Genomic DNA, 12987 nt, shown 5'->3' on the forward strand with positions numbered 1-12987 from the left:
CCCAGAGGGTCTCCAGGGCTGTCAGTCTTCACAGACTGCTGTCAGTCTCGTCTTTCTCCTGCGCAGCAGCTGCCGGGTTTGAGCTGCAGCCTTGCAGTTAGCAGCCCAGTGCTGTAACCACTGTGCCACCGGAACCCCTGAGCTCTTACACGTAGTTCATGACAGGCCTGTGGGACAGGCCTGTGTGGGGAGCAAAAATGCATCACCTGGTTCTCTCCTTCAGAGAGTGCTATCTGGTGGTGCTAAGCGGGTTCGGGGGTGACTTCGATATGCAGAGAATGGAGCCCCCTTGGGCATGTCTGCCAGAAACGGGGAAAATGCCTGGAGTCCCTGACTTCACAGAGGCTTTCATGAGCTCAAACTGGGAACAGTACCCACCTTTCAAGATTAGCTTCCAAACTACCACAAAAAAAGGAGAGGGATAAGGTGGTGGCAAGAGCTTTTCCATGCAGAAGGTGGATGAGGTCTTAAGACTTTGAATGCCACAGAGTAGTCACAGAGGTTCAGGCTGAAATTGGACTGTAGACTTGGGATCCGGGGCTCCTTAGTGAGCTGGGGGAGCAGGATTGTGGTGGGTGGGTAAGGAGCAGCACTGGATGGGCTGGGGTGGCATACGTGGTGGCAGGTGGCCCAGGGCGTGGGGGCAGAATCCATGTCACAGCAACTAGCAACACCAACCTGTTTGCATTTAAACGCTGTTTTTTTAGTGGAAATAAGATTATGAGATCGTGGACACAGACGAGCTCAAAATCGTAATAAGAAGACCAGGTTTGCTGGGCTGATGGAGCCTGGTGAGACCTCCGGGAGCATGGCCCCTAGTCACCTTTCAGGTCTGGAACTGAACTCACTGCCATGCCTTCCAGCCATATAACAGACAAGCAACTGGGTGAACATTTACATCAGGTAGATACACTCCTTGGAGAGAGATAAATCCTGGGAGAAGGGAAGGGCAGCGTTTGCACAGGGAGATAGTCAAGGGGCGGAAGTGCATGGGGGGAAGGACACGGGGGAAAAGGGAACTACGGGGAAGAAGTGGGAGGAGAGCTGTCGCAGCTATAGCAGGGTAAGGAATTACAGTCAGTGCCATGGAGCAAAATGGGTGTAAACTGCTGTATGGAAAATGAATGTTCTCTGTCGACTTTCACCTGTATCACAGTCAATTTGAAAAAAAAAAAAAGATCGTGGACATAAGTCATGATTCTAGGTTCCGATAGACCTTTAACTTCCAGCTACATGACGTCTGCAAGGTCTCTCCCATAACTCAAGGTTCTCCTTCACAGTAGAATGTCCCTGCCCACCCAATCCTACAGGTATCTTTAAACAGAAATGTCACAATTTAAACACTATTTAAGCATGTTCTTGTTTCATGTGACTTCTGCAAGTTAAGAAAAGAACATTCTAAAATTAAGTCTTTGGTCCATTTTAGAGAACATGGCACTTGTTCATAATTACAAAAAACTCTTCATGGTTCATGTGTGGATGCCGATAAGCTGTCAAAGCCACTCTTGGATGCTGTGTGATAGCAGTTACGAGTTCAAAGGACATTTCTCTTCCCACTATCTGTAAAGAAAACACAGCGCTTGAGAGAAACTTCAGTTTCGATTCTTCAATATTTTCTTTGAGAAGTCTTTGTTGTTGTTGTTGTTGTTGTTAGGTGCCATCCAGTCAGCTCTGAGTCATAGTGACCCTGGGTACAACAGAAGGAAACGCCGCCCGGTCCTGCTCCGGCCTCACAGTCCTGGTGCTGCTTGACCCCATCATTGCAGCCACTGTCTCAATCCATCTCATTGAGGGTCTTCCCCTTTATTGCTGACCCTCCACTTTGCCAAGCATGACATCCTTCTCCAGGGAATGTTCCCTTCTGACCACATGACCAAAGTAGGTGAGACGGAGTCTGGCCATGGTCGCTTCCCAGGAGCATTCCAGCTGCACTTTTTTCCCAGGACAGAGGTCTTAATATGTACCAAATACTTTAAAACATAATTCTAATAAATCTACTCAGTGTTTCCCCTAAGTTTTTTTATTTCCTTTTTAGGCAGGACCAGAGTAAAATCATCATTTCATTTGTTATAAGTTTCTTCCCCTTGAGTATTTTACAACAAATTTTTCACTTTTATTGTGCCAAATATATATAACAAGTTTGCCATTTAAACCATTTTTAAGTGTACAGTTCAGTAACCATAACTGCAGGCAACCATGCTGTATTATAAACATTTTTTCTCACCCCAAGCAGAAACAGTACTTTTTTTTTTTTTTAATTACTGTTTTGTTTCAGGTGAAATTTCTACAGCACATGAGGTTCCGTTGAGTGATTTCTGCTCAGGTTGCTCATGTGAGCTTGGTTGCGTTTGTCACGGTGCGTCACCGCGCGCCTTCATTTCTCGGACCCCTTCCAGTCCTCTTGCTCCTCTGCCCACTTACCTTCTCAGCTTCCTTCAGAGCAATTTTTGACCATTTTGTCTCCTACACATGACTTTTCTTAAAGGAGCTCATTACTCATGGGTGATAGTCTTTATTTTATGAGTAAATCTGTTACTTAGCTAAAAGGTGACCTCAAGGGATAGTTTCAGTTTGAGGTTTAAAGCATATCTCCGTTCAGTAGTCTTGCGGAGTCCTGTCGTCTCAACCAGTCCAGTAAGTGTAAACTTTTCAAGAATTTGAATTCCCTTGCACATCTCTCTCCTGGTCTGTCAGGGTTTATCTGTTGCTACCCTGATCAGAAGACTCGGTAGTGGTAGCCGGACATCATCTAGTTTTTCTGGGCTCAGTACATGAGGCTGTGGTCATGTCGACTCTTAGTGAAAATAAGCTTGTGCTCACATGCATTATTAGTGAAACCAAGTACTTTTTCAACAGTAACCTCCCCTTCCTCCCTCCCACCAGCTCCCAGGAACCACTAATCAACTTGGGTCATCTGTGCGTTTACTAATTCTAGATGTTTCATATACGTGAGCTCCTTTTCCGTCAGACTCTTCTCACTCGGTGTCATGTTCTGTGTGTACCCGTCACAGCATACCCCAGAACGTCCCATCTCTTCATGGCTGAGTAACATTCTTTTGTTGGTGCTACGTTACCCACTTATCTGTTGATGGACACTGGGTGGTTTCTCCCTCAGTGTGGAAAAAAGAGTACTAGGCAATTAAGGAACAGTACAGAGACTTAGCAAAGCCAGAAGTTGGTTCTTTGAAAAGATCAAGAAAATCAACAAACCTCACTGCTAAACTGACTGAAAAAGGAATAGAAAAATCTTCAAATAAACAAACAAATAAATAAATGAGAAGTAAGGAAAATCTCAGCACACCCATAACAAGTGAAGATATTGAATCCGTAATTAAAAACCTCCCAGCAAACATGTCTGGGACCAGACGACTTCACTAGAAAAGTCTCCCAAACATTTGATAAGAGTTGACACTAATCCTTCTGCATCTATTCCGAGAAGATAAAGGAGGGAGCACTTCCTGACTCATTTTTTGAGGCCAGCACCACCTTGATACCAAAGTCAACAACATGACAAAAAACAGAGACGTGTGGCCAATTTCCCTTGGGAATATGGACACGCGCATCCTCCACAGACTCGAGGCCAATGAATCCAGCACCATAGTGCAAGGAGTGTGCACTGTGGCCAAGTGGAATTTACTCCAGGAGCCAAAGGGAGTCCATTCACTGTTAGAAACCAGCCAAGGTAATATACTAACTCTATGAGTGGAAGGGAGGGGAAGAGCCATGCGATCGTTCACCCAGTGCCAGAAAGGCGTTTGAAACAGCCCGATGCCGTTCTTAATAACACTGAGTGAACCAGGAACACAGGGCAATCGCTCAGTCCAGTAAAGGCATTTATGAAAATCTCACATGGGTGTAAAGTCATTTCTGACTCATAGTGATCCCACAGGACAGAGTAGAACTACCCCCATAGGGTATGATGGGTAGGGTGGGCATGATCCCATATATAGACTCCCAAAGGAGCCACAAGAAAGCTAATCAAAACCAAAACAAACCAAGCTCACTGCTGTCAAATCATTTCCAACTCACAGTGACCCCGTTTGGGTTTCCAAGGTGGTAAATCTTTACAGAAGTAGGTTGCCCTGTCTTCCTTCTGCAGCGTGGCTGGTGGGTTTGAACTGCCAACCTTCTGGTTAGCAGTCAGATGCCTTAGGCATTTTTACACCAGAGCTCCTTAAGAAAGCTACTAGAGCAGATAAATGAATTCAGAATGGTGACTCCGTGTGAGGCCAACACACAGAAGTCAGCTGGGTTTTTAATACACCAGCACTGAGCGATGTGAAAAGGAAATGAGATAAACGGTGCCATTCATAATAGCATCTAAAAGGATAAAGCTTGCATACACTGAAAACGTAACTGAAAGAAAATAAGGAAGACCCAGATAAACAGGTCCTGGCATGGGACCGGCACTGTTTCGTTCTGTTGTTCAAACAATAAATTCAACACAGTCCCTCTTCAAATGTCAGAAGCCTTTGCAGAAATGGCAAAGCCAGTTCTCAGATGTATGTGGCGTTGCAAGGGACTCCAGGTAGTGAAAGCAATCTTAAAGAGAAGAACAAAGTTGGAAGTTTTACTTTCCAACTTGTAAACCTGCTGTAAAGCTGCAGTAATCAAAACAGTGTGGTACTGGTCTAAGACTAGACTTACAGAGTAATGACAGAAATAAACCCATACATTCATAATGAGTTGATTTTTCACAAAGGGTGCAAAATCCATCCACAGGAAAAGAATTGTCTCTCCAGTAAGTGATGCTGGGACAGCTGGATCTCCATGTGCAAAAGAATGAAGTTGTATTCGTGCCTCATGCACCGTACAGGAATGAGCTCCAGATGGACCAGTGACCTGAATACAAGAACCAAAGCTGGAGAAAACAGAGATGATGCCTCAGGACCCAGTGTTCTATAGTGGATTCTTAGATAGGACACTAAAAGCATGAACAACAGAAGACAAAATATTTAAGATCATGTGTCAGTTTGGCCGGGCCTGGTTGAATGACTGGGCAGCTGGATGGAGTGATTCCCCATGGTGACACTGGTCATCAACTCCACGGTGGAATCTACTGGAGCAGCTGAGAAGCTGCCTTAGGGATGTGGGCTGCCTCTGGTACATAAGGAGAAACTTTCAGAAAGCTCTCGGCAACTTTATGGCATGCTTGGACCCTGCATGTAGCCAAGTCTTTATTCACCGGGCTGCCATGCTGTTTGATAATCTTGGGACTGGTAGCATAGTGCCTAAGGCACTTGACTGCTAACCAGAAGGCTGGCGGTTCAAACCCACCAGCCACTCCTCGGAAGGAAGGTTGGGCGATCTACTTCCATAGTGATACTGCCTCAGCAACTCAAGGAGGGGTAGCTATGAGTCAGGTCCAACTCGACAGCACACGACAACAGCAACAACATGCCTTTTTACTTGTTGACCTTGGGTTTGTCAGCCTCAGAAGCTGCCCGCGTTAGGAGGAGCCTCATGCTTCAGTGGGCTGGGAGTAAGGGCAGAGCTGAAGCCCAAGGTCAAGGGGCCTTCACCCAGCCCCTAGAGCTGGTGCTTTGAACTTGGACTTCTAGCCTCCAAAACTGTAAGAGAATTAAACCCCTGTTTGTTAAAGCCATCTACCTATGGCATTTCTGTTAGAGCTGCACACAGTAACCAAAACAGTTGGACTTCATCAAAATTAAAAAAACTTCTGTGCGTCAAAGGGCTTTACTGAAAAGAAGTGAAGAGGCAACCTAAGGAATAGGAGGACATACTGGAATACTTGAATGCCTGTATCTGATAGGGGTTTAACATCCAGAATCCATAAAGAACTCTTACAACTCAACAACAAAAAACAATCCAATCAAAAAATGGGCAAAGAACTTGAATGGACATTTCTCCAAAGAAGATATGCAAACAGCCAATAAGCAAATGAACAGATCCTCAGTGTCTTTGGTTAGTGGCAGTGTTGTTAGGTGCTGTCAACTCGGTCTTCAGCATGTAACAATCCCGTGTGACAGAGGAGAACTGCCCCAGAGGGTTTCGGCCTTGACCGATCTTCTGAGAAGCTGCTGAGTGGGTTTGAACTGTTTAATCTTAAGGCCACCAGGGCTCCTGCATTAGTTCGTGGTGGTAGTGGTGGTGGTTAGGTGCCACTGGGTCCCTTCTGGCTTGTGACACCCCATGGACATCAGCCCTGTGTCAGCGCAGTCGTCAGTGTGTCTGAGCCCATCATTGCAGCCACTGCCCCTGTCCACCTCGTGGGGGTCTTCCTTTGCTTTGTTGACCCTCCACCAAGCATGATGTCCTTCCCCAGGGTAACGTGTTCAAAGCGCGTGAGACAAAGTCACACTATCCTTGCTTCTGAGGAGAATTCCGACTGTACTTCTTCTCAGACAGGTTTGTTCAGTCGTCAGTAGGGAAGTGCAGATAAAAATGTCAGTGAGCTACCATGTCCCACCCATGGCTATTGGAGTCGCTGGTGCACAAACTGCTCGCTCAACTGGTAGCCGAAGGACTATACCCAAGGAACTCAGAGGTGACACAGACAGACAGACGTACACCGATGTTCATTGCAGCATTATTCACAGTAACCCCAAGAGTAGAGACGACCTCAGTGCCCATGAGTGGGTGGCGGAATGACCAAAGTGTAGCGCACCGGCACAGCAGAGTCCTCAGCCAGTGGGAGAAGTGAAGCCAGATGCACGCTGTGTACGGTGGGGCTCCAAGCCACGAAGCTGAGGGAAGTCAGTCAGTCACACGAGGACAAGGAGTGCGTGACCTCACTTACATGAAGAGGAGCTCGGGTGGTGTAGCGCGTCCGGCATGTGACTGCTAACCAGAGCATTGGCAGCTCCGGGGAAGGAAGACTGGGCAGTCTACTTCTGTAAAGACTTACAGCCTCAGAAACCCAGCAGGGGTCCCTATGAATCAGAATCGACTCGATGACTGCGAGTTTGAGTTTGGTTTGAACATGAATCCAGTTCCTGAAGATTTACCGCCTTGAGATCGGGACTCTCGTACGCTGCTGGTAGGACTGTCAAGCGATACAACCACTGTGGAAATCAGTATGGCAGTTCCTTAAAAAGTTGGAAATAGAAAATACCATTGGATCCAGCAGTCTCATTACTAGGTACATATCCTAAAGAAGTGAGAGCCAGGACAAGAACAGATACATGCACAGCCATGTTCATCACAGCACTATTTACAGTAGCAAAGAGATAGAAACAACCTAAGTGTCCATCAACAGGAATTGATAACTAAACTGTGGTACATACACACAATGGAATACTATGCAACCCTAAAGAATAATGTAGAATCTGCAAAACACTGCATAACACGGGCGAACTTGGAGGACATGATGCTGAGTGAAATAAGTCAATCACATAAGGACAAATATTGTATTAGTCCACTATTGTAAAAAGTCAAGGAAAGGTTTATACATAAAAGGAAACGTTCTTTGTTGGTTACCTGAGATAGGAGGGGAGGGAAAATTTTTAGATTGATTAGAAAAAAAGGAAAAAAGATAAATAAACCAAAGTTTATTAGTGGTTACCAGGAGTAGGAGGGAGGGGGAAAGGGGAAGCCTATGTTTATGGGATGTTGAGTTTATGATAATGGTGGTGGGATATTTTGGAAAAGGATAGCAGTGTGGTAGCACAACATGAAAAATGTCATCATGTCCCTGAGCTGTGAATGTGAAAGTATTATGTTGGCGAGTTCTTATTGTGTATGTTTTCACCACAATAAACGTGAGAGGAAAAAAAACCAGTTTATCACCTTGGAAACCTAATGGGGGTTGCTGTGAGTCGGAATTGACTCAGCGGCAGTGGGATTTGTGTGTGGTTTTTGTTTTGTTTTGTTTTCACTTATATAAGAAAATGGGGGCTCTGGTAGTGTAGTACCTAAGGCATTTGAGTACTAACCAGAAGTTTCAAACCCACCAGCCACTCCTCAGAGGGAAGATTAAGCAGTCTACTTCCATAGAGATACTGCCTTGGAAACCCAAGGAGGGGTCGCTGTAACTTGAACCGACTCGATGGCAGTGAGTTTGGTTTTCTATAAGAAAACAGATGTATAGAAAAATCAATTTATTAGTAGGTCCCAGGGACGGGTGGGAAGGGAAAATGGAGATTTGTTGCCTGTGCGACATTGACTTTTGTGAAAGCTGATGGGGACTTTTGGAAACCGCTAGTGGGGACGGCTGTACAACACGGCGAACATAATGTTGGTCGCTGAATCGTCCTTGTATGAATGGTTGAAGTGGGAGATGTTTCATTACATATATGTTCTCCTAAGACTGAAAGGAAAAAAAAAAGAATGTGATCGTGTGTCTGGAAGAACTGGCAGACAGAAGCCTCTGTGACGATGGGAGCCGTCATCAGCCGGTCCCTGACATGAATGCCTGTTCATCCGGAACCTGTGACCACGTGGCACACTCAGCCTTCCCCCTGCCCTTAGCGCAGCGAACCTTTCCTAGTGATAGGCTCTCATCTCAGGACTTGGTTGGTGGTGGCACACTGTCAGGGTGTCTTCCTGGTGGCATATGTAGAGGGACTTGGAATCAGCAATGTGTTTCCAGACCTGCTGTACAGGGCATCATTTCCAGGTGCTTTCTTGAGAATGCCCAATCTTACGTTAAGTGTCTGGAGTCTGGGTCCTTATTCCCGAGGTCTCCCCTCACCTTAGACCTAGCCTTTTGCATAAAAACCGGTATCACTGGACTTGGGTATTTCCACTTGAGCTTTGAGCATCCTTATTGATAACTCAGTTAAATCTGTTTCACAGATTACCTCCCACTCTACATCTACCTCAGGGGTACCTCCTTTTCTTCTTTTCTCCTACGTGGTGACCGCTTAAACAAAAAAAAAACAAACTAACCCACTGCCATCCAGTCGACCCTAATGGTGACCCCCCCATTGGGTTTCCAAGGCAGTAAATCTTTACAGAAGTAGATTGCCCCCTCTTCCTTCCTGAGAGTGGCTGGGTGGGTTTATTGAACTGCCAGCCTTCTGGTTAGCAGTCAGATAAATGCCTTAGGTACTGTGCCACCAGAGCTCCTTTGTGGTGACCACTCAGTGACCAGGAAGGTCAGGATAGGTCTCCAAGGAGGACTGTGAGCGCCTAGAAGCCGTGGCAGTGGGAGTCCAGAGCCACACACACGGACTTAAAATCCGTCCTGGCTGCTCTTGGACTCTGGGTCACTCTCTGCAAACAGCCAACTTGGTAGATCAGTAGCTTTAGCAAAAGACCTGTTTTTCCGAGTGAAACAGTGCATGAGACCCCAGTATATAACAGAGAAGAACTTTTAATATAAGTTGAGATTTCTAAGAATTACTTGATGAGGCAACTGGGGCAAGCAGATAGCTGTCGTAATGGGCAGAGGAAATTGGAAATAATGTTGTGAACAGCTGACGCGCCTGAGGTCCGCCCCCGCACCTGGCTTACTCCTGTGTTGGTTTTTATCAGCCACTCAGCGGAAGGAAGACCAGGCAGTCTACTTCTGTAAAGGTTTACCGCCTCGGAAACCCAGTCCGGGTTGCTGTGAGTTGGCATCAACTTGATGGCAGTGGGTTTGGTATTTTGGGTTTGGTTCTGTTTTGCCGTTTTGGGGGTAGCCTTCAATCAAACACATGCCAGACACAGCCACGTTCCTAGGATGGGCTGCGTAAAAGCGGCACAGTGGGGCAGCACCTGCTAACGAGTCAGTGCGGTCGTGTTGGAACAAGTTTTTCATTATAATCTGTACAATAGAGTTTAAAACTTGGAGCCCCAGTCTGACGTTTGTTAGACCCCTAACACATCCCTTAGAGCTCTGTGGGTGTCCGGAGTGAACGCCTGCCTAGACATATCTTCCTTCAGTTGGCAGAGTGCGTGGGGGGGTGCCCGTCTCTGGCGGTGGACAGAAGGTTTCCCACACTGCACGTGCAGGTCAACACTAAAAGACACTTCAAGCCTGCATCCCTCTCCCAGGGACTGTCCGCAGCAGGGAGAGCCGGCATCAAGAGACTGCCTGCTCCGTGGGGGACATGGCATGAGGACGGAGGCTTCCAGGACGGCAGATGCAACCCGTGTGGATTTGGGTGGAGACTTTTTTTTCCTCGGTATACCTTTTTGTGTGACTTTAACCGTTCACAGGAAGTCAGGTGTCCATTTCTGTCCTGTCGAGGTTAGCAGCTACTCCAAGAAAAGCACACAGGTCACTGTCTGCTCAGAGGTGCTTCTTGCACAGACCCCGGGCAGAGGCAAAGCATGCTGGGCCGACGAGCAGTGCCTGTGCCTTTTTGGCTTTAAGTCTGAGCTCTGACCAAAGACCAGTGGGTCCTAAAGGCAACTCCAGATGGCGATTCCTTAAAAAGCCGAAATTAGAAATACCGACCGATGCAGCAATTCCACTACCAGGTGCATATCCTAAAGAAGTGAGAGTCAGGATAAGAACAGATACATGCACACCCATGTTCATCGCACTACTATTTACAATAGCCAAAAGATGGAAACAACCTAGGTGCCCATCAACAGAAGAATGGATAACCAAACTCTGCTACATGCACACAATGGAATACTATGTAACCCTAAAGAATAACGTAGAATCTGCAGAACACCACATAATGTGGATGAATTTGGAGGACATTATGCTCAGTGCAATAAGTCAATCACAGAAGGACAAATACTGTATTGGTCCGTTATTGTAAAAAGTCAAGAAGGGAACTTACTTTCTCAGTTGTTAGGGATGGGGAGGGAACTGGGGGGGGATTCCTATATAGCCTGGGGGGGCATTGTGTGTACGTGTGTGTGTGTATGTACCAAAGATTATTAGTATACGTCACCAGGGGTAGGAGGGAGGGGGAAAAGGGAAACTTTGTTCATGGGGCATTGAGTTTCTGCTAGTGGTGGTGGGCTGTTCCGGGAAAGGGCAGCAGTAATGGTGGCACAGCACGGACAGTGTCCCCAGTGTCCCTGAGCGGTGAGTGGGGGTGTTGTTAGGTTGGGGGTTGTCGTGTGTGTGTTTTCACCACAAGACTCTCCAAGTTGCTCTGGGAGGACAGTGCTGTGATGTGACGTCAGCCTTCTCTTCCCTCAGTTTGCAAAGAAAATGCTAACTATCCCTTTTCCCACCCTTGCAGGTTGGTGACATCGTGAAAGTCACAAGGATGAATATAAATGGCCAGTGGGAAGGCGAGGTGAATGGGCGCAAGGGGCTGTTCCCCTTCACGCATGTCAAAATCTTTGACCCTCAGAACCCGGATGAAAATGAGTGACAGCTGCCGCCCGCACCTGCTGCTTCGTGTCCTGCCTGTCCTCGTCGCCTTTGAAGCGGGAATGCATTCTCTCTCATGGACAAGTGCCACCGCCTTCCAGCGCCCGCTCTCTGCGGACGGGCACCTCTCACCTCCGGAACGTACACAGCAGGCTGCCTGCCGGCGTTTGTACCATAGTCGTGTTGTCACCAAGTAGCCGATTGTAGAGTTCTTTGGGATCATAAACTGGAAATCCTGGTGGAAGCACACGAGTGGAGAGACGTTGACAAGGATCGAAGGGCTCTTCCATCTCATCCCTTCCCCATGTGTCATGTTCACCAGGAGACGCTTGAGGCTGCTCCCCTAAGCAGGAGCTGGCTGCCGTCGTCTTCCTTTGGGGAGCAGAGGCAGGGAGCCTTGGAGAAGAGAGAATTGTGTCCTATACTCCCCAAGTCTGGCTTTCCTTTTGGTTTGGTTTGGTTTGGTTTGGTTTTGGAAGACTAATGAACTAGACGTGTGTGTTCTGAACAGGTTTGTAAGTAGCAGGTTGGATTTGTGTCACATCGGAAGAAGTGACACGTGCCCCTGGGCTGCCACGTGAAGCTGCTTGACTAAGGGACGGGGAAGAGAAAAGCCCTGCGGCGGGACCTTGGCTGTCGTGGTGTCACCAGTAAAACACAGCTAACAACACAGACACACACAAAAATCTGTGGTATCAGAGTGCCAGTGGGTGTGCACAGCCTCTGGGGTTACAGAGTCCGCAAAGTGTCAAGTGGTGCGTGGCTGGGACGTTTTCTGTCACGGAAAGCTGGCTTTCTGCCCAGCTTTCCAATGAATGTGTCCTTTTAAGGGGTGGGACTTAACAGTTTCTTTAAAAGGTGAGGTTATTTGCAGAATCGTTACCTGGCCCTTGGCCTCCTGAGATGTGGCCCTTCTTGCTGGTCCAGTCTTGTCTGGCTGCCCATGAGCATTCTGCTGCTGACCCTGGTCCGTGGTCTGTGTCCACGGTGCCTCCTAGGTGAGGAGAAGCAGGCTCTGCGAGTGGGCCCTGCATCAGCCGTGGAGTGTTTTGATGACCAGAGAGAACCATTAACCAGTTGCCCATTCACCAGTGTGGGGTGAAGCACCGTCACGTTAGCTCGAGGCCTGCTCTTACCGGCCACCATGTCCAGATGTGGGGCCACACCCTTGTCTGCCGCACAGAGTGGATTGAGCTCAAACTCCACAGGCCAGCCTGTCTGTCTTCTGGACGCTGTGAGAGACCGAGAAATGTCACAGTGACCTATGGAGAAACTTGGTACCACTTCTGAGCACGTGCTGTGGCCACACCCTCTCTGTGCAGGTTCGGAGCACGCTGCTGGCACAGCCATTTTTCGGTTTCTCTGTAAATCAGCATCTGTTGGGCCATGTCAATGGAAGCACTCCCCCAGATGACGAAATGAATGGCTGGTTGAAAAAAATCACTTTAGCTGCAGGTTTCTGGAAGACACTCAGCCATGAGCCCTTGCTCCTCAAGTTACAGCCGTTCTGATGGTGCCTGTCAACACTTCTCCTGGGAGCTCAGCCCGGTCCGGCCCGAGTCCCGGCTCAGAAACTGGGCTTGTCCGTTGACATGGAATGGCTCAGCCTGCCCTTATCCACATCAGTTCAGTCGGAGGTAAAATGTGTTGCCTTGTTGAAAGAGGGCACGAACCCTCAGCCCTCTTGAAGCCACGTTGAGCTGAGCACCTCGGCACGTTCTGACACGGATGCTGCGACTGGCTCGGCGCACGAGCAGTGC

At 47.7% G+C, this 12987-nt stretch overlaps 1 protein-coding gene across 1 annotated transcript in view; it reads left to right on the forward strand.

Annotated features, from left to right (window-relative positions):
- CRKL (CRK like proto-oncogene, adaptor protein) overlaps nt 1-11228 on the forward strand; it is a 38454-nt gene extending 27226 nt beyond the window's left edge. The window contains exon 3 of the mRNA XM_007955429.1: nt 11094-11228. Coding sequence (XP_007953620.1) covers nt 11094-11228 — 135 coding nt within the window. The remainder of the gene's footprint in view (nt 1-11093) is intronic.
- Nucleotides 11229-12987: the final 1759 nt, after the last annotated feature.

The sequence above is a fragment of the Orycteropus afer genome, unplaced genomic scaffold (genome assembly GCF_000298275.1).
Source record: "Orycteropus afer afer isolate SDZICR_OR568_19922 unplaced genomic scaffold, OryAfe1.0 scaffold00502, whole genome shotgun sequence".
Lineage (NCBI taxonomy): Eukaryota > Metazoa > Chordata > Mammalia > Tubulidentata > Orycteropodidae > Orycteropus > Orycteropus afer.